At 44.4% G+C, this 24,443-nt stretch overlaps 1 protein-coding gene across 3 annotated transcripts in view; it reads left to right on the top strand.

Moving 5' to 3' along the window:
* odad2 (outer dynein arm docking complex subunit 2) overlaps window positions 1-15,820 on the top strand; it is a 29,023-nt gene extending 13,203 nt beyond the window's left edge. For 2 of the 3 annotated variants that reach the window (XM_019866889.1, XM_019866888.1), the window contains exons 13-21: window positions 634-867; window positions 954-1,064; window positions 1,320-1,474; window positions 4,888-5,068; window positions 5,166-5,227; window positions 7,721-7,835; window positions 10,234-10,422; window positions 10,635-10,856; window positions 15,651-15,820. In XM_019866889.1, the coding sequence (XP_019722448.1) occupies window positions 634-867; window positions 954-1,064; window positions 1,320-1,474; window positions 4,888-5,068; window positions 5,166-5,227; window positions 7,721-7,835; window positions 10,234-10,422; window positions 10,635-10,856; window positions 15,651-15,776 (1,395 nt within the window). In that variant the 3' untranslated portion in view covers window positions 15,777-15,820. Of the gene's footprint in view, window positions 1-633; window positions 868-953; window positions 1,065-1,319; window positions 1,475-4,887; window positions 5,069-5,165; window positions 5,228-7,720; window positions 7,836-8,342; window positions 8,420-10,233; window positions 10,423-10,634; window positions 10,857-15,650 lie in introns of those variants that run through there. The other variant, XM_019866890.1, reaches the window with a different exon arrangement.
* The last annotated feature ends 8,623 nt before the right edge of the window (window positions 15,821-24,443 follow it).

The raw sequence follows: 24,443 nt of genomic DNA, 5'->3' as shown, positions 1-24,443 counted from the left end.
TGTCTGAGTTGCATACATACAGGAGCACGAAACCCAAACCTTTTGTCACCGCCTTGGTGTTTTTTTTTTTTGGTTTGTTTTTTTGTGGGGAAAAAAAAAAGGAAGAAACCATCAAATGAGGGAGCCATCTATAGCCTGTTTGCGCATTCCTAATCCTCATATAGTGGCTTACCTGTCCTTTGGGCTCCCAGTCTTTTACAAACACCAGATTGAGTGCTGAAGCCAATCACATAGAATACCCCCCCACCGCCCCCCCTTCACATCCTTTGACCTGCATTCATGTTTGTTGACAGAGCGCCCTGTGATTAAAGCCTCTACACTGTTGTATATTTTCCCCAGACTCCAAATCAGATCTTCTCATGTGTGAGTCACTCAAAGGGGGTCGATTAATTTCACGCCGTGGTACAAGACCACCTTTGAACCAGACGGCGATAGCCTTGCCTGCTCCGTCTCATTAGGGACAATGGATTGAAACGGAATGATGCTCATGAACATCAGAATCCCTCTGGGCAGCCTTCCACTGTTCCACGAAAGCAATATGAGTCGTTCGCGCTCAGCTGTGATCATCAGCCTGTTTAATGGATCTATTTGCTCCATCTGTGTGTCTCACTCTTCTATTTTGTCTTTGATCAGGCGAAGCTGCTGGACTGCGCCCCCGATTTAGCAAATGTGGATGCAAAGCAGGAGAAGGATGTCGAGGTGGCCCGCTTTGGGGTTTTAGCGCTCTGGAGCTGTAGCAGGAGTCCCAAAAACAAAGAGGCCATCCATAAAGCCGGCGGCGTCCCTCTACTGGGACGCCTGCTCAAGTCCCCGCAGATGAACATGCTCATCCCGGTGGTGGGCATTCTGCAGAACTGTGCCGACGAGGTGACCGCCATTTTTTTCGTCAAACTGAAACCTTCTTCACAACAACGTGAGGATTGTTTTGTTGTCCATGAATGTTGTTCTGACAGGAAAGTTGCAAAGATGCGATTCAAACGGAGGGCATGATCAAAGATTTGGTCCAGAACCTCAGCAATGACAACGATGAGCTACGGATACATTGCGCCAACGTCATCTTCAAGGTAGTGGACAGATAGCCATTCTCACCCTCATTTCGGACCAGAGCCCGCACTCCCTACATCCTTTGTGACTCCAAAAGAGCGATCGTGATTTCATGAAACTCTGTTACGTGTTATTGATCAATTATGTACACATTTAAAACAATGACTCACCCTTTTAGCTCTCATAAGCATCACAACCTTACAACAGAAATTCACCCAACCCCACCGTTGCCCATTTCGATACGAAGCCTATGTGCCTTTTGTTTTTCATTGCAGTGTGCAGAAAACAAGCGGACGCGCACCTTAGTGAATGAGAACAAAGGTCTGCAGGCCCTGGTTTCACTTCTGGGCAAGACGGACAACAAAAAGCTCATGGCCGCCGCCACCGGAGCCATCTGGAAGTGTTCCCTCAGCCCGGAGAACCTCGATGTGTAAGCTTGAGACACCGTGTCACCTTAATTTCTCCCCACGAGTGCACACATGCGTCCGCACATGCGTTATTGTCATCATCTCATGGTGCTGAAGTTTTATAAAGGGGGGGGGGGGCGTGAGCCGTATCACTGTTTCCACTAGCATGATGATGTCTTTACTATTGTGTCTGGATGATGTCATTGCATAAAATTCAGTTCTGTGGTCTTTAGCACCCTGACGCGAACATAAGTCGTCTGCAGTGAAATAAATCGGACAAAATGCAATTTTTGAAAAATTACACGCGAGCCGCTTTGAGGATTTATAAAAACTCTTTGCCTTGTTAATAGCTGACATTTTATTTTTGACTTCGGACATATTGTACGGAGCCACCCAGATGGCGGTCCGTGCAGCTTTTTTGTCCACGGCTGTTTTGTTCCCTGGTTGTATTAAGTATTTTCCCTCTGCAGATTTGTGTCCACTTTTCAAACTGTACAACTTTCAGGGCTTTTGCTGGTCGAGGTTTTTACAATATACAGTCGACAACCCATATTCATCAAATGGGATCAAAGTCGGTCGCTGACAGACCGAATCTTGTCAGGATACGAAGAGGACATTTGATGCTTTTTGAGATGAGATTATCTGAAAGTACCTTTCCCTCCTCCTGAGTGAATAGTTCAAATGGCAGAGAGGAATTTATAGCTTTTAGAAAAAAAAACAAACAAAAAAAAGGCTGAGTCGCTCTCAAATGCATCTTTCAGCACTTCATATATCATATGTGACAGAATGATATCCTACATTTAAAGTCTAATTTAAGTCTCCCCCCCACCGTGTAGCTGAGTGTACGCTGCCACAACTTGAGCAAGGCTTGCCTCACGGAAGCAGGAAACATCATAACATGTTTCATGCCATTTTCACGGACTTTCCTCAATATGGCGTTGAGAATCAAGCCGTAGACTGCAATAATCGTCATTGATTGTTGTTCCGCAATCATGAAACAAAACACTCAATAAATCCTCCGACCGCAACTTGGATTCATATAAAACAAGTCAACTGCACGAGCCTTGATTATAATATGACAGCTTTGAACACTCGGTGCCAGTACAAGCCAGATGCCATCTGTTCTTGCTTTTCAAAAATAGCACTTAGCTACTATTGATAGCAGCAACAGCAATAAATCAGTGTGTGCCCTACATCGCTTACACATTTTATTGAGTAACTCTTAAATGTACAAACACTGAAGCGTCTGCTTGCCCTCACCGTAAATCAGCCTGTCGCAAAAGTTATCGTAATGATGGTGCCACGGGACCCAAATATGAATCGACCTCTCATTTTGTAGCGTTTGTGGCAAGTTGGGTGTGAAAGAAGGGTCACATGTGGTCAGATCTTCACAAGGAAGTCAGCACGCCGCAAAGCAAATATTTTTGGATTCCTTTTTTTTTCTCTCTCTCTTTTCCTCTTTGCCTTATTTGAACGACTTAAAATGTGGAGGTCAGGCGAGAGCTTCGTGGACTGAGGTGACTAAGCCATTACTGTCAAATCATTTTGCAACAGCAAACATGAAAGGCGGAGATCATTTTATTTTCTTTCTTTTTTGGGGGGTGGGGGGGCGTTAAGTGGATGCTCGAGGCAAACAGACCTTGGTCATTGCATTTTTTTTTTTTTCTTTCACTGATGTTCTCCACGGTCTGGACAGTGTACTCGTCTGGGGGACTCCCACTTAAGACAAGAGGAAGCATGTGTTAGCCATTTTGCCTGATTAATGTTTCATCAAAATGTTTATTTTAAGACAGTATTGTCTACCGTAAGCTTATGATTTTCAACAAACCTGCCAAATCGTGGGCAACGCGGGCCAACATTTTATGTAGTTCAGTGCTGGGGGGGGGGGGAGCCTCTGCAAGTGACGTGTGGAAACAATGGAACTTTATTTCATGCCGATTTATGAATGCATCAATGTGTGACCCAGTCAGTCTGTACACAGAGGTGTTACGGACACGTGTTAAAGCGGGAACAAAAGTATGAAGAAATCCTCCGCTGGAAAATTAGGACTGCCAAGTTTCGCCAGAGCGCTAACGTTGGGTGTCCAATTTGGTTCTCAAATGGACTTTGATTGCCCACCTAATTCATTCCATGTTACTGCAAGCAAAAAGACCTCAGACACGCGAAAAATGCACACGAAACACAAGGTAGGGTGATGCTCATTTTGTTTGTCTATTGGGTTACATAAACAAAAAAAAATAACTGAATTGGGTGAAACTGATTTTGGAGAAACCTGCCCCCTTCATCGTGACACAACCAGCTAATGAGGTTCTAAACTCACACCATGTTGCTGATTTAAACCACTTCTCCGCACTTATTGGTTGATCCGATTGCACTATTTTGAGAAGAGCTGAGCCGAGCCAGTAATGTGTAGCGGAAATCTGACCCCAACGGAGGGGTGGCGCATCTACAAAGGGAGAATCGATTTCAGTATTGGTCTTCCTGCATACTGTTAAGGTTTCGATACATCACACTCACAAGACATGCTCATTATTGATTGAAATTACGGTATGCTGCAGATTGCTACAAAACTGAAGATGTTGGCTTCGAATAATGCGACATCACATAGGAGTTTGCTTTCTGCACTATTGATCCGTAATTTATGCAGTCAAATGATTGGGTGGAGCCTGACAATCAAAACGTCATTTTTGTCCCGAGTAGTGTGGAGAACAAGACATTTTTTTTCTTTTCCCATTGCATAATTTAGTCACTTGGTGTCGACTTCCCAAAAACGAGCAGACTTCAGCATTTATGTAGCTCCTGTCTGTCAAAAGTTACATCTGTAATTACAAGATGATGCTAAAGTGAGTTCATCGCACTTGGCTGAATTTCACCCAAGTTAGCTTTGGCAGCTTCTCTGTTCATTAGCAATGTTTTTTCTTGCAAGAATAGGCTCTGCTTTTATGGACCTTGACCAAACCCAAATGACGGTGGCCCCGCACAATAGCCGAAGCGTCAGAATGCCAGCGACCGTAACTGTGAATAAAGATAGTGAATCTTAAGTGTACATCAGGGGTTTGTTGAGGCTTGCTTCGACCACATGATATCCCTCTTAAATGCGTGCTGTCGTTTACTACTCGGTCCCACTGGGGAAACAAGGCATAATCATACAAAAAAAAGGTTTCCTTGCTACCTGTGTCACTATAACATTAGAGAGTACATGACAGATGAAATGGAATTTTGTTCGAGTATTTGGAACAAATGTCACCATGTTATTGTCTTGGATTCCACGTATCCCTGTACCGAAAGCGTTACCTTGACTGTGATTTGCCAATGACCTTGTTGATGGCAAAGAATTCTTTTTCCAGGATCAAAAGGGATCATCTGTGTTTCCACGCTGTACAGGTCAAGTGATTGTTCCCCAAAATGAATTGTCCTTGACTTTATCCTCGAAAAGGTTTCAAGAGCATAAAGTCCTGGAGACCCTGATTGGCCTTCTGACCAATCAGCCCGAGGAGGTACTGGTTAATGTGGTGGGAGCCTTGGCGGAGTTTGCGCAAAAGCCTGCAAACAAGATCACCATCCGCAAATGCGGCGGCCTCAAGCCACTGGTCCACCTACTCGTCGGAAGAAACGAGGCATGTCCGACCGCGTCTTTCGGAAGCCTTTTCGAAATTGCCGACTACGTTTGCAAAGTGGACGAACTGATCGCGTGTTCTTGTCCTTCCCTGCCAGCCACTGTTGGTGAATGTGACCAGGGTGGTGGAGGCCTGTGCCACAGATCTGGACAACATGGCGTAAGTCTTCCTCATGGAATTTTATTGACGGAATACCGCAGGACAGTATTTAGCCCGCTATTGGCATCGTTACGATAGCGAGGCCATTTGATGTGGCTCCATTGTTAACGCGACGTGGGGTGTCCCTTTGAATCATTTTAGCGGCTTACTCATGTCGTCACCGAAATAACTTTAAACTTTACTCTTGCTCATTCAGTTTCTATGACAAGAGAATGACAAGAAAATGCTGGATAGAAACACCGTGTCATTAACTTGTCACATGTTGATGTTGAAAGAAAGCTATGGCGCTTTAATTTGTGTTTTGCAGATAGATTTCTCTTTCATCCCTGGTTTAATAATAGTTTTGTTTAGGCTTTGCTTATTTTACCTGCTGCTCTAAATATGGGCTTGTTTAATTCCTGGCATTTTACCGTCGCTTTGTGGCCATTGTCAAGACAAATACATGCAAAGCCTTCCCATTTCCAAGACGACACGGCTGGGAATGCACGGCGACCCGCAGTCAGCTGGACTATTTACGCCGTGTTCGTTTAAAACCTCGCCCTCGATATAGGGGAAGAGTGTCAACCTTCCATCGGTGCGTCATTGCATTTGACAGGGCCGAAGCCACCGAATTAGGACACAAGTAAAAATAGGCCGAGTCCACATCGTTCAAAGCTGGCATTATTGTCAAATCCGTCATTAGGCTCTTGTTACTCGAAAGCCAAAGTCAAGTCATTCCAAAAAAGAAGAAGTGAACCATGTCAGATTAAGGCAACTAAATATTGTTGGTGCATGATGATGTCTGTGTTTTCTCGCAGTATGTATATTTAGACCAGACCGTACACTTACTTTTTATAATTTACTTTTCATATCTTAGCAAAATTTGACGGCAGTTTTTTTTTTTTCTATTTTAAGACGTGTATATATGGTAGTTTGCAGGCCAATTCACATCAGATGCGTTTTACCATTTCCTCATGTCCAAATTGTCCCAAGCTTGTTCCCTTGTGTTTTCAATGGTGTTTGACTTCATAACAAATACAAGTGAATATTGAATTGTGTGTGGCATGTTGTGTCACATGCCATCAAATCTTAAAATCCATAGCAGACAAATCTCACTTTTCTCAAATATGACATCTCATAAAAACCAGATTGTCTTTTTTTTTTTTTTTTTGGCCCTTTTGAAAGCTTTTCCGTGAAAAACTCCAGTCACATTTTGTCCAATGAATCCTATGTTGCTACAAGAGTGAACACACACTGTTTGATACCTCCAGGGTCTGCGGTCGCCTCCTCTCATCCATCAATGTCAGCTGCAACTTCTATGCTAATCTGTTTCGTACCTGCTTCACAGGGAGACAAAGCTGTTCTGGCGGATGATATGAAGCTTCCCTTTTTTGTTTTTGGTGCAGATTTAAGAGGCCCCGCAGTCTGGAATCTGATGTTATGATCATTTGAGACTGATTTATGTGCAAACAGAAGACAGATGGTGCTGGGGACGCCTCTGATGAGTGCTCATTCATTGCCAGTCACGGAGATACTGTGATTACCGAGTGTTTAAGTCATTACGACAGCATTCAATGTTGGCCCTGTTTGGTGCCAGCTCACATGGGGAACACGCATGTTATTTCCGCCACACAACGGATGCACTGTGGTGTGAATTCACTGCCTTCTGAACCTTGGCGACGCAACATGACATACAGCTCATGCTTAAGTCAACTTCACACAAGTGTCATGAAATACAAAGCGACCTGTCTCTGGCTCTACAGTATTTGATTTAGAGAGGGGTGGGGGGGGGCACACTTTTGGGGCTGTGCTTAAAAAAATAAGCCAACATAATGCATACTAAAAAATTGTCTCAGTGTCTATATATAAATCATTGCATGAAGCACTTCACGCAGATGTCCGTTAACCTGTGAACTGAGCGTGGGGGATTTGGAATCAGCACAGCAGCTGAGTGAGTTTTACGCCTGGGAAGGAAGTGAGTAGGACTGAGAATGTGTTGTGGTGGAATACCGATGCTGAAATTCATCCATTTTTATGGAGGCTGCTGCTAGCCAGGCAGTTTTAAGGACACATCACTTACCATCGCTGCAATTGGTCTTCCCAACTTGAAATTGAGTCGATATTTAAACCAGGTTTCTCAGGTCAGAGGTATTCATTTAACAACATTAGGATTTTGGTTTCAGTTTGCAGCAGTGGTACAACTGCACGGCACCATAATGAGAGCAATTTTTGCCTTTGTGTTACATGAGAGTCAAATAAATTAGCTCTAAATTCGATGCAATGTCATGGCCTGTTGGTGGACCCCTGCATGTGGATAATTTCTTATAAGCATTACATTCACTCATTGCATGAGTCTGCACACCTGTTAAAAAAAGGAAATGCACGGCACCCTCCATCTGATTTTTTTTATTTTATTTTTATACATGATTCTTGTTTGCCTTTTTTTTTATTCCACTCTCTCTTCTTAACTTTCTACATGAGTCTTTTTTTTTAATTTTTTTTTTTTTTACCAAGGATCATTCAGGAGCTGGATGCAATCCGCTGGGTCTGGAGCTTGTTGAAAAACCCCAACCCAGAGGTTCAGTCCAGTGCCGCATGGGCCCTTTGTCCATGCATCGAGAATGCAAAGGTACAGTGAATCTCATCCGTTTCAGTTAGTATGTTTGTTTGTTGGCAGTGTGACGCAAGAACTACACCAAACCTTTGAATTCCACAAAATATGTTGAATACATTTTAATTTGTACTCTTTTTTTTTTTTTTTTGACTCAATATGGAACCATTTTCTTCATCCTAGAATACAAAGAGCAGATTCACATCTGCTTAATGTCTTGTCAGTCTCCATGAACCTAAAAATATCGTACATCTAACAAATGGACAAACGTGGCACACCACATTCTTTTTTTTTTCATTTTTGCAAATGTAGTTTCTCAGTCAAGCTAAAACAGCTCCACCCATTCCAGATTCGACGTCTATAATTCCTCCTCTGTAAAACCGGGTATTGACCCCATATGGCTGTGAAAAAAATATATATATTAATAATACGGCGCTCACCTTTTCCACTTTTGTCTTCGACCTGGGTCTGCACTCTATTGCGCGTCATTCTCATCTCCTTTTTTTTTTTTTTGTCTGCGTACAGATCAACTCAAAGCCTCAGACAGCCTTAGGACAGCCTTGGGTCCACGCACTTCCAGAATGAAGTGTTCTGTGAGCATTCAAACCCACTCACATAGCAGAAGCGCCTTTCTATATCCCCATGCTTGTCTGACCGCTACCTGCTGCTGGGAGGTTCGCGTTAGCAGGGGCAGGGCGGTGTCAGACGGGGCTTACATGAACCGCGGCCTAATAAGAAGCAGAGCAGCTTCTTTGGCACACCAAAGTTGTTGAAGTGGGAAGCAGGCGGCGAGAAAAAAAAGACCCAAGTAATATCCTGCGGCGTGGCTTCTTATTCTTTTGCTGAAGATCCAGATTCAAAGTGCTACCTGTTATTGAGATCCGCGCGCCAAGTGTACAGTGCAATACTATTTTCATCGTTGATGAGCTCACACGCCCAATTTTATATAGGTTTTAAACTAGGCAAGATTCTTTTAGAAATGTACAAGCCCCCCCAATGCCCATTCCCCAAATTAGTGTGAAAGTGATGCATGACAACCATGTGGAGGGATAAGCAGGATCACAAGCCCCGCTAAGGAGGCATTAGCAAGTTTGACAATGTTTGGCTGCATGTAGTTGTTGTTATTTTTTTAGGAGAATTCATGATCATGTATTTGTTGTTGTTGTTGTTGCATTATATTTCAACTGGGCACAGGGCGCTCGTGATGTTCATGCTGGGCGTTTCTTGAGAGGAACCTGAGAACACACAACAGAGTCTTATCTATTTCACTTGATCCTCGGTTAAGAGTCTCATTATACAGCATCTGGGGGTCCTTCCTTGCCATGAAAGAGATTGGGGGCCAGTTACATCGCAGCTGGCGCTTGAGAGAGCTTCCGCTGTCGGCGGGACTCCCGGCCAGCCGTCATCAGTATTCCTGACAGAGAGCTTCCTGCGTGTGTATGGAAGCGTTAGCTTGCTGGCCTTGGACTCTGTTACCCACTCCCTACTTTTCTACCCTTCACTGCGCACATTGCTCATCCCCTGGCAGAGCATCACAGGACGCATAGACTGCATCCTGGCCAGAATTCAACTTAAGCTAAAGCCGTGCTTAAAAACACGGCAGCGCGGCCCACTGATCTGAACAAATTGTCATCAGAAATACACGTAGCGGTTGCATCATTGTGGCCAAGGCCCATTTGGTATCGGTGCACAAAGCAAGATTCAATAAAGGCGAGATTGGATGAGTTTGGCGCGGAAAATTTGAAAAGCTCCGCCCTCACCTTTGGAATGAACTGGCACGGAGCTTGCGAGTCCTCCTCAACATGTAGAGGATGAGCAAACATTCCCACGGGCACACTCTCAACATAGTGTAGAAAACGTTCCCATAAGAGAGGAGGCTGTGTACTTTTTAGATTTAGACCTGGCCACTTCTGGTCTGTTCTTCTGCAATTTAGTGAGTTGTATTTTTAAAAGAGTGCCCCGATGTGCCAAGCCCTGTTGAAACCCGTGCCCCTGCCAGCTCTTCCGCTGTGGTTCTTTTAGGACTCCCTACCAGACTCTTGGTTTGCTAAAGCATTGCTCCATAAGTGGGTAAAAGCCCTTGCGGTACCTGCCAGGGCCGTGAATTTGAATTGTGAGGCTTCTCTCTCACAATTCTACAGTTCTCTGGGGGAAAAGGCTATAAATGTCACCTCCTAAGCTGTAAATTCCATGTGGCAACTTGGGGAGAGCGCTGAAGAAGTTGTAGAATATTTCAGGCTGATTGTTCTCTCTATGGAAGGAAAGCATTTTCTATGAAAGCAAACAAAAGGGGATAGAGGCTCAATGATGCTTTTATGTAGGGTTGGGGGAGGGGGGGGGAGTTTGGGCAGCAAAACGTACTATTTTCTTTTACTTCACTACTTATTTAATTAACATAAGCACTTTTTGTCCCTAGGAGGCAGGGGAAATGGTGAGCACCCTGATGGGCGCCATGGAGCTGGTCATCGATTTGCTGAAGTCAACCAATGATGACGTGCTGGCAAGCATGTGCGCCGTCATTGCCAAAATCGCCAAAGACAAGTACAATTTGGCAGTTCTGACCGATTATGAGGTGGTCTCGCTTCTGGCCAAGCTGACTGACAAAGTAAGCACACTCCACAGCTTGCGCTCTTTTCCAAACGCCTTGCAAATAAACAAGCATCTTTAGCGCCATTCAAGGTTGCTGCTTTGTAGCTGATACAGCATCCATCCAGCTAAACGAGACATGCATCTGCAGATGTTGTTGCTAGCCCGTAAGTAGCTCGGTGCTCCCTTGACTGATCTTTGGGCTCGACTGGCATCCTGTTCTCCACACAGCCCGGTGACCTGCTCCGCTGCCACCTGGCTCAGGCCATCGCCCAATGCTGCACGTGGCGCAACAACAGGGCCGCCTTCGGGGAGGCGGGAGTCGTGCCCCACCTGGCACTTTACTTAAAGTCATCGGACATGAAAGTCCGCCACAGTACAGTGATGGCCCTGCACCAGCTGTCCAAGGAGTCCAACAATTGTGTCATCATGCACAGCGAAGGAGTCGTGAAGGTCAGTCGCAGGATTGTATTGAGGATTATTTTGGGAGTTGATAATGAACAGAAATCGTAATGTGAAAAAGGAGGCCTGGCATCGCACTTCTTTTAATCATGTGTGAAAACTCGTAAACTAAAGCCGTGACTATTTCCACATCTTTTGACCAAAGAACCAGCAACAAAAGTGTTTTTTATTCCGCTGAGGAAACACGGCTCGACTGTCTAACCGTCATGGGAATTCGGTAAAGCAAACAGCGCAGTGTGTGCAAAGTGTCATTTCTCTGGTAGAGCCTACATGCCATTACAGCGCAAGTCAAAGGCTTGTAGCTGGTGGCAACGGTTGCTACGGCCGGTTCCTGGACATCAGGGTAAAATGCAGCATCAGGCGGAGCTGTGGGCTTTCAAAAGAAAAACAATATTCTCCACCCCCAACCCCCAACATTTTGGGGCTGTATGTGCACTGAGCACTTTCAAAATTAAGATCCTTGTCCAACATCGTCACATTCAATACATTTTCCCCCCATTCCATGTATGTAAATATACACATCAGAGCATTACACAACCACTTCTCCATCACTCCAAACAGTTATTACAAAATCCCTCTTTTTAATACCTCTATCGCATTGACAATCTAAATTTACTTGGCAGATTTAGATTGTGTGGTTGTACGCAAATTAATAATCCCAGACTATGCCAAAGCAAAGGTTGGTCTATGACAGAGAAGTTATGCAAAAAAAAAAAAAAAAGCAATCAACCATATATTATGTACAGCTTTGTTCCGTTCATTCTTGAGACTGCCTGCTGCATGCCTCAGTCCCATACACACAGAACAATACTTCCTGCAAAGCTGTTGATTTAGGGTTCTTTTTTTCCACTGAAAGAACATTTAAAGTACTATTTATATCCAAACCAAAGTATTTTTCCCACGTTCATAAAATTGGTGTACTTTATGCGATACTGTTACATTCTAAGTGGTTAGGCTATAATTGGTTTACTTCGGTGAACATTGGGTGTTCCGAAAACAATTATGTCCACTTTGCAAAATTCTTGAAAAACGGTCTTATTGTACGCAACATGAATAGCCAAACCCGTTTTTTTCATCATCCTGTGTGTGTGCGTGTGTGTCTGTGTGTGTGTGTGTTGTGTGTGTGTGTGTGTGTGTGTGTGTGTGTGTGTGTGTGTGTGTGTGTGTGGACTTTAAATGTGTGCTTCTTGCATGTCATATCTCCCTCCGTAATCGGTTGCAGTATTTGACCTTATTAATGTACCAGTGAAGGATTGCAACAATGCCCCGTAATGTATTTTTGGACTCTAAAAGAGCTTAACTGCACCAAGTGTTGCATTTGTTGTTAATCTCTGATGTGGAAAGCCACCACAGGCGGCCTCATTGTTCAGTCTGGCTTCACTCTCGACCAGCATGAAACGTACCTGCCCGACCCCGAGGAGACATTACAGTTTGAGAGCATGTCAATCACCGCCGCGCAGTGGCCGTTGGAGTGATCCGCTCGGATGATATACGGACACCCCATCGAAAGAATGTGTTCCAAAACAACATTGTCAGGAGTTTACTGACTATTGATTTGAAGGTCTGTGCCTAATTTATGGTCTGGTGTAAATGTACAGACCGCCTCCTGTGTTATTGCAGCAGTATTTCAATGAGCTTTTTCTGCGCGGCGGAGGAGCTCTCCAAACATGTTCGCCCGCGTGTAGTGTACAGTTTCAAATGAGGGCAGATCGCTTTGGCTGCAGGGCTGCTTTGGAACGTAATGTTCATGCTGCCGCGCACTTAATGAGGTGTGTAGCAGCACCCTGAGGCTCGCAGAGGAAATTGGGCATCCAAAAGAAAGCATTTTGCTCTGGAAAATCGATTAGCTGCCTTTGTCGTGACTCTTTTATTCCTTCCAAAATGCTCAAATATTGTCCTTGCATTCATGTTCATTCAGTCGTCGCAGGTTGTCATTCGTCAAGCTTTTTAACACGGATGCTAAAGCTTCCTTGAAATATTTTCCGAGGAATCTACCGGTTGTAAATCAATCGGGGGACAGGATCCTCTCAAAGGATATGGATAGTGAATTGTAGCCAAAGAGATGAATTCCCCCTCAGCGTTTGATTTGACATCTACTCTTGGTATCTCACAGTTTTACACGGATGCATTTCATTTTGCATGATGCCTGCCGTGGCGCTTTGCATTGCTTCCAAAACGCTGGATTGTTTGCTCAGAGCGTGAATTCTCATGGTCGCTTTCAGGCGGCCGTGTGGGTCAAAGAGGCTCTTTCATGGGACTTGGATAAAAATGGGTGTTTGTAGTCAAATGAAGATTACCCGGTAACAGTAAAAATGAGATGAGTGGGGGTGGGGGTGGGAAGAGTTGGCAGCATGTCAGAATCGTGGTTAGCGTATCTGCCTTACAGTTCTGAGGTTGGAGGCTCAAGGCTCTGGTCTTCCTGTGTGGGGTTTGCATGTTCTTCCCTTGTATGTATAGAATGGAAAGGGATGGCTAACAGGATTTTGCGTGATTGAATTCTTTAATTTGAGCGCAACAGACCGGGGCTGAAGGTGATACATACGCGCGCTGTAATCCAACCCTTTGTGTCCTGGAACATAATTTGGGGGATTCAAGTCAAGCTTCACAACTTTAGTTGCCTCCCTTGCTTCATCCTCTTCAGAAACCGACGGTAGCGGAACAGTCTCTGGCTTGCAAAAGGCTGTGGGGAATGTTGTTTACCTTGACTTCCTTCACCAACTTCCTCTCGCCACCTGGGCTCAGCTAAACTTGGCCGCCTGTTGGCGGCCGCACAGCCTAACGCTTGATTCATGGGAACGCCGGGAGCCGATGGAGCCATTCGGAATGGCGGGTCGGGGAAGTGGATGTCTGAACTACCCGCAGCCGGTCAAACGTGAGCACACTTGACACCGTGTCACCTACATGTGTGAGGGAATAGGTGCAAGAAAGCGCGCGGCCCTCCCAGACTGCCTGCGAGGGGAGGCGGCGCATGTTATATGAAGCGTGTACCCTTCCTTTCCCTTTCGTCTCGGAGGTCACTGGAGTTCTGTAAAGTGCAAAAACCTCAGAAGAGCCCGGTTCCCAATTTCAAACGTAGCGGAAAGTGTTCGCCACAGTCGGGGAATATCTAACAAGTGCTGTTTTATATTCTACGAGATCCCAGCTGGGAGGGGAAGCGCAAGCTTGAGGGGGGGAAAAAGGGGGCAGCAAAGAGAGCCACGCTTATCTTAGCCGAGCCGCGTGCTTCGCGAGAACTTATTTGGCGACGTCTGAATAACATGCAGTGAAGTTGGCAACATCTCGACCTCTGGCACTTCTCAGGCATCCTCTCGTTTCACAAAAGAGACTTGTTAGCAAGCTGCATGTTTTCTCCAGCCCGTGGATGCGAGTTTGCTCACCAAGGTGTTTTGGATGCTATTTAAAAATCATATAAAACCAAAGGGCAAATGTTTTACAAAATCCCAACACTGCTGCATTGACACGAGCCGACAGCTCTCTTTGCTCTGTGCCTTTTTCTATGAAATGAAGTGGACAACATCCATGGCGATTGCTGTTTGTGTCCACTGTTCTGCGTGAAACCCTTTTAACGGCATTCATACACGCTGATGAATGTTGTCGTTTTCGTTTTGTTTAGCTTTGTGTAAAAACCGTCAGCTTTTCTGTACCTTTTTTTGTTTGCTCACCACACAACATACAGTGAGACATGTCGACACCATGAAGTTTTGCAGTCGTCTACAGGTTGGGAGGCGACATGCCACGACGGTGACATTAAAAACAAACGCCGTGCCGAGTATTTCAATGGGCAAGGATTGGTAGGTGAGCTTAACTGCCTGATGGTGGATATACTTTGTCTCAATCATTGGCGATGTTTTGGAGGTGTACCAAGTTCTCAACTTATTAGGCAAGTGACAGGAAATGTTAAAAGAGCGAGCAAGATGCATTTGGCGGTCTCGTCAAATTCATTTGAAACGTTTCAACCTATATTATTTTACACGTACAGTCTTTGTCAGAATCATGTGTCTGACTTTGTGTCTCCATAAAGGCTTTTACCTTCAGCGCTTATTTTGGGGATGTATTGTTGCCACTTTATTATCAATGTAAACAACCCTTTTCAAAAGAAACCTCAGTGGCTTGCCATAGGGAATTTAGGAAGAAGCACACATTGAATAAATTTAGCTTCATCCTTTGCGCCAGAGTATTTATGCTTACATTTACTTTTATTTTGACTCGATCCCACAGCCACCCGCAAACGTCGTGTAATGATTTCACTCCAGATAAAACAGGAGGGGAGGGGTGCGGGGAGTGAAAAAAAAAAAAAAGCTCATCTCCCAAAAACACATGGCACTCAGTGGTGGTTTCTATCTCTAAATATAGGGAGATTGTTTCTTTTCACTTCCCTCTGCATCACACAAAACTGAACAGTAAGCAAATCCCTTCGCTGTTCATTTTTGTACTCTCAAAAGCTTGAGATTGTGGAAAATGCAAGCGCGTGTCACAGCGCAATCTAGAACTTGTTCCATTACACAAGCCGCTAATCGTCAGAGAGATAGAATCTGACCTGAGCAGCGATTTTTAATATCCAGCCTTCTCTGTGTGGCTTCCATGTGCAAGTGCGTGCTCACGTGCCGAGATTGCTTTCCGGAGAAACGCACACGAAAACACGCACACGCAGTTCATGCAGTACATGCATTGCTCGGCTGCAGACGAGTGTGTTTCACGTCAAGTGTCTCTTACAGTTGAGCGAGGCCAATGTTTGTCTGTGTTCCTCCTGCCAGCCCAAACCTCTCTCTTGTGTATTCGTTGCAGCCTCTGATCCACTTCATGGGCTCTGATGATGAGAAGGTTCGCAACGCGGCCGCCGACTGCGTGCGCAACATTCGTCTGCTCTTTCCAGGCCAGTCTCGGGCCAAAAAATCAACACCATGCATGTAATTGAACCAGGTGGCTATAAATAAAATGTTATGATTAAATCCAAACCTCGGGCTCGTATTTATTTGCTGTTGTGCTTAATCTTTGTTTGAGAGCCGTTGCCTCCCGAGGATGAGGTCATGCACGTGGCGATGACATCAGCAAGCTAATTGTTATACAAACATTTTTACGATCGTTTACTCTACCCATTGAAGATTTCAACAATTGGATGCGTATATTTATTACATGTTTGGGTGTGTGTGTGTGTGTGTGTGTGTGTGTGTGTGTGTGTGTGTGTGTGTGTGTGTGTGTGAGTGTGTGTGTGTGTATATATATTTATTCGGGTAAAAAAAACAAAAAAAAGAGCTTCTGAGTAGTAACACAAACAAAGGAGGCCTCATTCAAACAAAATAAAAGCCGGACTGGCCTTCAGTTTTGTTCAGTAAGGATGGAAAACTGAGCAGGAAACAATCGCAGCAAGCCAACCAAAACAGCAAACAGTTTTGCTTATTGTTTGGCTTACTGTTCACAAATATTCCACTTCAGTCCTGTTGGTGGCGCTAGCAAAGTGAAACAAAATATATATCATAAATGGCAACGCGACTTCAATTCTTCATATTAGAAACACTGTTTTACAGCGCCTCTGTCAGTCATAGCCCTCGTCACTTTCTCAACGTTTCTCAAAACAAGTGGCTGAATAAAATGCGAAATTTCCATTCAACTTCGCAGTGGATGTTGATTTATGTTGCTCGGATTTCTTCTTTTAATGTGCTTCCCTAACCCACCCACATTGCAAAACAGAATTTGGCACATTCTGTCCAGTTCCGCTCTCATGTTTGGCATTCTGTTTTAATTGCATGTATCGTCGATGCCACAGATGCGACTTTGGCCCTTAACATTTATATTAGCTGTGTACCAAAATAGGGGGGGAAAAAGCAAAACTTTGAAACGCCACGGCCTCAAATCTCCATCACTCTTTGAGGTTTAAACCACTCCCAGCTGTTCGACGGGGTCAAGTGGAGGAGCAGGATGCATGGTGGGCAGTGCATGAATGAAACTTCCTCCCTAAAATATCAAGACGCTGGAGGAACCCAAAACATCAGGAACTGCTTTTTTAAAAAGCTTAACATGCATAACTGTCATGCGGCGTATAAAAATAAGTTCAGCATTGCCAAAACGACTTTTAATGATGAACGCTTGAGTGACTCACGTCTCACTTTTCGCCAAGCCCCCCACACAAGTGTGACGATGGAGATAACCCACCTTCAATATAACAATGAAAAAGTACAACCTTAATTATTGTCAAGCCCAGCAGCGCCTGAACGACAACTTTAAACTCATTTTGCTTGCGCGCCGCCTTCTTGACTCCAGCCTCTCATCATAATATAATTAATAACATGGCTGAGGAGGAGAAAAAAAAAAACAAAAAAACATTGACGTCAGAACCACATTGCCCTAAGCGACGGGTTTGTAATATTGTTGACAGTGTGACAGGATGTTTAACATTCAAGCTGAAATAAAACACGGTTGCACTTTGCTGTGCGAGCCTAACCTCGCGGAGCACAAGGGAAAGGCTGCGAGGACGTAGTAAGGATGGTTCGACAGTCTGGTCCCTTCAGGCCTTTTGGTCTTCAAGCCGCAGCGGGAGAGTATTAGTTGGGCCGCAAAGCCTCTGAGAAAAGAAAGTGCCACTTTTTCTGGCTTGCCGTCCGACGCTGCGACATTATTCAAGGGAAATTAGAGGTTAGGCCTCCACGCCTCAGCATAGGCAGCAATTACGTCCAGCGTTGGCCTTCCGAGTCACCTTTCAACATCCCATGTTTCTCATTGCTTCACATGGAAATAGTGGAGGGATATCCCTGTTGGTGTTTGCAGGGGAAATGAGTGCACTGCCATCTGCCACACCCCTGTGCCTCCGCTGCCATGTCTCACCATTGGCCCGACTTTCACCTGGGATTCCAAAGTCAACAGCAAAGAACTTCTAAGTCGACCAGGATCATTTCTGGGATATGCTCTTCCGATTGATCAAAATGAGATGACCAAATGTTTTTTTTCTGGCCAAACCGCTGCCCTCATAAAACGTGTTCACTGCAATGTCTCGACAGTCAAGTCTTTTCAAGTGATTATTTTATGGCATGGAAGATTCTGGTTCCACCCATCACCCCGGTTTGCCAATCAAAGGCACTGTCGCCTACACGTACACGATGACTCTGCAATGTTGCAGATCCAAGGCAGCCCCGCATCCGGATCTTTGAGGAGTTCTGCTCAAATCTCATTCATCCGCAGAATTCTGCCACTCAGAAGCTTTTTCAGCGCCTCTGCAAACTCCTTCCACCTTAGAAATAGGAGAACCTCCAGACTCTGGTTCTTCCTTCAAAGGCATGTCAATGGAGGGTTGAGGAGGTCTTTGGAACATTCTCTCTACTGACCCACGACATCACAAGAGGAGGTCAGACGCACCCCCCATTCCCACCAGACACTGTTGACTCAAAGCTTTTGCCTTAGCAACCACAGAAGCCACAATCCGCATGGCCTCACTTCTCCCAAGTGTCCAAAAAATGCAGCCAAAAGCCTTGTCACCAAATCAAGAGTTGAGGTGTTGCGTAAGGTGTTCTGGTGTGAAATGTACACGCCCCCCCCTCCCCTCCCCCAAACCTCCAATGACTAAAAGGCTGCTTGCATTGGAATCTGTTTTATCCAAAATCAAATTTTCAACTACATTCAGATGCCTTGTCATTGACTCTTGCAATTTTGCGACAAAATCATTCCAGGTTATGGCCTTTGGCTGTGTGGGCGGCTCACGTCAAGCAAGTTTGCGTTTGAGGTTTCCCACATTTCTCGAGATGCCCTGCAGAAAAATTTCATTCAAGTAATGAGTAGAGGTTTGATCAAAACATTAGAATCCTCTTTTCACACCCCTTTGCAACGCTTCAGAAGCCTTTTTTAATGTAAGATCACAGCAGTTGGCAGCTGTGTTTTCTTGCTGAATTGCCATAAAAAATAAAAATATCCGTGCGTACAACAGTCTCTCAGAGCTCCGCCTAAGTCGAGCGCAGCAGAACACAGCTCCTGTTCTCCACCTGTAAATTAGCCTTTCTATCATGGCGGCGCGCTCTCACCATGGCAGGTCTCGTGGCGGGAGCGTCTGGTGTCGCCGTTTGCTCAGCGGCCACGCGGCCGCTTCCGTGCGTATTCTCGCGAATCCTCCAGACGCCGCGTCAGATCTGCTGCTATCCCCTGTTTTGTTGTTTTCAATTGAATTTCATGCATCATATGAATCCTGACATTCACTTCCGTACAGTGTAAATACCACGCAAGCTTGACAATAAATAAATCGAGAAATGAGTGAGCAAATACCGCAGCATCTGGGTCACATTTCAAGGATACAAACATCTCCATTAAGGTCTCGGTGCTGTTTGTTATTATCCTACTAAACATGACAGAGTTGGCCTTTGAGTAGAAAGTCAAGCTTTTCGGAGATTTGCAGACTAAAGCTTTCATTCATAAAGTGTCAGCGTGCCATGCGTTGGGTGTAGAAAATGATCAACAGACTCTTTGAAATTGCCTGGGTCTAGCCCAAAACAATTACGGTGGGTGACCTTAAGCAGCATGTCGTCTTCTGTGAGTTGCATTTCTGTTTTTTTGTGTGTCTGGACTCAAATGCTGTGACCCAATTTCTCTGTCACTGTTCATGCAATCATTGGGCCTTCTACATGTCAGTCATTATATGTGCAGCACAAGCAAGCCACCCTGAAAATGCAGTTTGATGTAATAGTCACTATGTATGCTAGAAAATACCATTCAGGTCCAAGAAGTCATTACTGACAAGTGCTGTCTGAGTAAAGCGGACTCAGATATTGCCTGAATGTTTGAAAAGGGACAAAAGTGGTCCCGCTTTTTTTTTTGTCGTCGTTTACTCAGTAAACATATCCTTGGCCTAGTGTATAATCTCAGGCATGTCTTTTTTTTTTTTTTTTTTAATGCAGTAGGTAATGTAGGTCTGTAAATTTAACCCTACCGGCATTGTTAGTGATTTGCAACATGCCTGTCAAATATGATAAAACGATATATATTTAGTTTATGTTACTTCTTGGTGTGATTGGACAGTTTCACTTTGAGGACTCAAATGACCAGACACGTCATTAGGTACATGTGCGTAATATAATGGGCTTGGTTTCGATAGATTTGCTCCTCTCAATCAGCGCAAAGCATTTGATACGGCTCTTGTAGTAACCTGAAATTAATCTTTCGCTTTTCCGTCTTCATCGGTTGTCTGTCTGATTGTTGCATCAGGTAGAAGCTTGAAGAAAGGCCTCCGGTTTTACCAATGTGCCTGTCAGCTACGTGAACAGATCACATCTTTTCTAACGCACCTGACCATGAAATTGGGGTGATTGTGAAATTTTAGACAAAGCTCTGATTTGATGAGACTCAACAGAGGATGACTGTTGCTTGATTGGTCATAAAAGGATTTGTTAAGGGGCAACAATGTGCATGCCTTCATATTCTTGTTTACAACCTTGCAGTACACGAGACGCCATTTGATGGGTTGCAGTGTAATATTACCGCCACCAAGTGCAAAACGGCAATGACATCAGATTAAGTTCCCATTAGTGTTTGTTAGCAGGACTGTACCAAAAAAAAATGACCTAACCAGCTGCCATATAAACCTTTCGTGTGAATGCAAGGCCTTATTTTCTACATTTACTGCTACAGTCTACTTACGTTGGGGCCAAATGGTGCAGTGACCAAACATTTCCAGCAGGTAGAGAGCTCTACCTCCAGAACGGGAGCGGAACAGGCTTTGAATGTCATGATGGGACATGTTGGGGATTGTTTGGCCTTGGCTTAGGCCTGGTCTCTCCTGAGTGTCGCTTGAGTTATCTTTGTGTTTGTTTGAAACTACGCTTTATGGTAATGAATTTACAGCACATTGGAAAGGGAATCATCCCAGCAGCCGGTAGTTGGACTGTGTTGTGAAGTGGTTTCAGAATGCCGAAATGACGGTGATGATGTGACACGCACTCCGATAGCGCCATCCAGAATCCAACCTGAGAGCTCTGCGTGGCACCTCCCCAAAAAGAATTCGAGTCCAAAATTCTCCACAGGGTCTTTTCATCGCCTGGTGTGTATCTTAGAGAGAATGGCACAGCCATTAATTGTTTGTCTTCTTGGAGAACGGGAGCATAAAACTGATGGATGCATTAGAGAATGAGTCGACGTGGCGAATGAGTCATGGACTCAAGAATGTCCGTTTGTCCGTTTCATATGGCATTTCAGTTTAAATTTCAGACTTTGTCCCGTTCTCATTTTGACATTGATTAATGTACTTGCCTCTTCACAGTGCATCAAAAACTGTCCGCACTGCCAGTTGCTGCTTTTCACAGCTCACGCTCAAGTATGTCAGAAGACCGGATAAGGGAAAGGTCGGTCGACCGGCGTAAAACAAGTGATATCATTCAAATAACATGATGCTTACTTTTCTACCGTGCGCATTATGAATGATTTTGAATTTGAATGATGAGTTCCCAACCAAATGGTGCAGTGACCAAACATTTCCAGCAGGTAGAGAGCTCTACCTCCAGAACGGGAGCGGAACAGGCTTTGAATGTCATGATGGGACATGTTGGGGATTGTTTGGCCTTGGCTTAGGCCTGGTCTCTCCTGAGTGTCGCTTGAGTTATCTTTGTGTTTGTTTGAAACTACGCTTTATGGTAATGAATTTACAGCACATTGGAAAGGGAATCATCCCAGCAGCCGGTAGTTGGACTGTGTTGTGAAGTGGTTTCAGAATGCCGAAATGACGGTGATGATGTGACACGCACTCCGATAGCGCCATCCAGAATCCAACCTGAGAGCTCTGCGTGGCACCTCCCCAAAAAGAATTCGAGTCCAAAATTCTCCACAGGGTCTTTTCATCGCCTGGTGTGTATCTTAGAGAGAATGGCACAGCCATTAATTGTTTGTCTTCTTGGAGAACGGGAGCATAAAACTGATGGATGCATTAGAGAATGAGTCGACGTGGCGTATGAGTCATGGACTCAAGAATGTCCGTTTGTCCGTTTCATATGGCATTTCAGTTTAAATTTCAGACTTTGTCCCGTTCTCATTTTGACATTGATTAATGTACTTGCCTCTTCACAGTGCATCAAAAATTGTCCGCACTGCCAGTGGCTGCTTTTCACAGCTCACGCTCAAGTATGTCAGAAGATAAGATAAGATAAGATAAGATAAGATATCCTTTATTTGTATAGAAGACCGGATAAGGGAAAGGTCGGTCGACCGGCGTAAAACAAGTGATATCATTCAAATAACATGATGCTTACTTTTCTACCGTGGGCATTATGAATGATTTTGAATTTGAATGATTAGTTCCCAAAGTATGTTTTGCTTGAATGAATTAGACTTGGGTCAGTTTTACAAAGAAAACATGTTGTTTCACACGTAACTGCCATCCTCCCTTTCAAGTGCGCATGTGTGTTTTGTGGTCATGTTTTTTTTTTCCACGTCAAGCCATAAATAGAAAGACAACAGGCACGAGAGGGTTAAGAGGCGGCTGTTCCGAGATGCAATTATGCCACACTGTAATTTAAAGCGCCGATCCCAGCAACGTCTAATGACCTTCGGGTTTTGACTCTTGATTGCTTTCGGCGGACAGACATAGTGCATGTTTTCACTCGCGGATTTGTGTCCCAAATGATTAAAACCTATCTGAAATAAACGGTAATTGGGTCATTTTAAACAACCTGCAAATTTCTTCCGCAGTCACATTTTCCACCGTCGCGGGCAAACCGACGAACAAATACGTCTGTGGCTTTTAAGCAGTAAGTCGGCGTGCTGCAATGTATAATTCCAACTTGGTTTACACAGATTTAAGTCGAGAGTAAAAACATCACCTTAATTGAGGGTCACGTTGTGGAACAGAGACTATCGAGATTTAAAAAATAATTGGGACTGCTGTGCTTTGGAGGCGGAGAGATAGCTCTCGCTGGTGAACAATGAGCACTTTTCATAGCCAGAACCGTGAATGATTAAGTGGCTCTGATGAAAATGTCAATCGTTTGGTGATGTTTTGGCGTTTGTGATTTTTCAGATTGACAGCTCTGCAGCAAACACAAAGTCCAACACAGAATCCAGAAAATATTTACGGAACGTGCCTTGCTTCAATGAGACCTCCACTCTAGGGAAGGTCATGGCAGGTAACACAAGTTCACATCAGGTGAGAAGGAAAGCCCGTGAAATTTGAGAAAATAAACCCTCTCTGACCTTAATCAAAGTGATTGCAGCACTTGAGTACTCAGAAGAGAACATGTTTGCACAAGAGTGTTATAAAAGTTAAATTTCCCCCGTTAAATGAAAAATAAGCACAAATAAACAATAATTACACAGATCCCCGACTCTTCCTATGGGTCTTGCTGCTTAGTCACCTCCTCCGAATCACTACCTTGGATAAACCCCAAAGCAACACACAGCTGAGGACCTCTGGAGCTTATGACTCATGAGCACATGACGTGACAGGTTTTTATAATGGAAGTCAATGAGAGGGTTGATCAGATGTAATCAGCCGCCGCGTGGCTATAAACGGCCAGAATCCACGTTTTCCGAGTTTTGCAGCATGGATCGCGTTTGCTCCGATCCTGATGGAATAATTGATGTTGCAGGAAAAAATGTTGGTTTTGTATTTGATAGCAGATTTTGCTGCGGGCTGTTTGTCTAATGAGAGAAAAACTAAATCTTGAACGTTAGTCAGCCTCAGAATCGCGTGACGAGGACAATTTTCACCAAGCAACCAAAACCTGGGGTGAAAGGGGACGTTCGTGTTGTTGGGTGTATTTAATCATCGTAAATGGCCGGCTGATTTTGAAAGATCACCTACTCAGGATGATGACAGTCATAAGGTCCAAAAAGTTCTGATTTTCATTTCTTTTAACTGAGGTCTTCAACGACTTTGAGGGATCATTGCTCAGAGTTGCAACAACAACCCCGTAGATTTCAAACGAGATCCGCCCCAAGATGAAAAAAAATTCAAAGGTTGCTATTCTTCATCATGTCTCTCACTACTTACTAACAACTTGTTAAGAATGGGCTGTTGGACAGCTGGTGACCGACGGTGCGGAGACCCCACATGGAGTATGTCGACGCCTCAACCGTATTAGATGTGGCAAATCAAAGTGATTTGTGAGGATGCCTCGTTCACTTGCTCCTTGGAGATGTATCGTCAGGCCAGAACTCATTGGATACTACGCCATCGCTCTCAATTGTTTTATGTTTTATATTATTCGACTTCAATTTTGTGAATGATTTTAGGGCAAATACTTTGGCCACATCCAATATGGCTGATAAGGTCATATTGACAGTTATTCACTCACGATTTAGAGCCATCCATGAATCTAATGCACATGTAATACGAAGCCGGAGGAATCGTAGAAACTCTCGACAGGAACCGAGATTCAAACACGAAACCTCAGAATTGTGAAGCAGACCTGCTCCAATTGCTTGCCACCATGCAGTGCATCGTATAACGTTCCCCCAATTAAAAGTAAAAAAAAAAAAAAATGAATACGAATATCTTTATCATGTTGTGCAACACTAACTAATGCTGTCTGAGTGAAATGCATTTAAACCAGATGTAATGGTCATGGTTAACTTTTTTTTTTTTTTTTTGCAGCAGAAGAAGCAGGGTGCCTCGTC

Source organism: Hippocampus comes, unplaced genomic scaffold, assembly GCF_001891065.2.
Source record: "Hippocampus comes isolate QL1 unplaced genomic scaffold, H_comes_QL1_v1.1 scaffold322, whole genome shotgun sequence".
In the NCBI taxonomy this organism is placed as follows: Eukaryota; Metazoa; Chordata; class Actinopteri; order Syngnathiformes; family Syngnathidae; genus Hippocampus; species Hippocampus comes.
Note: the sequence above shows the minus strand (reverse complement) of the source record. Positions and strands in the feature narration are given on the sequence as shown.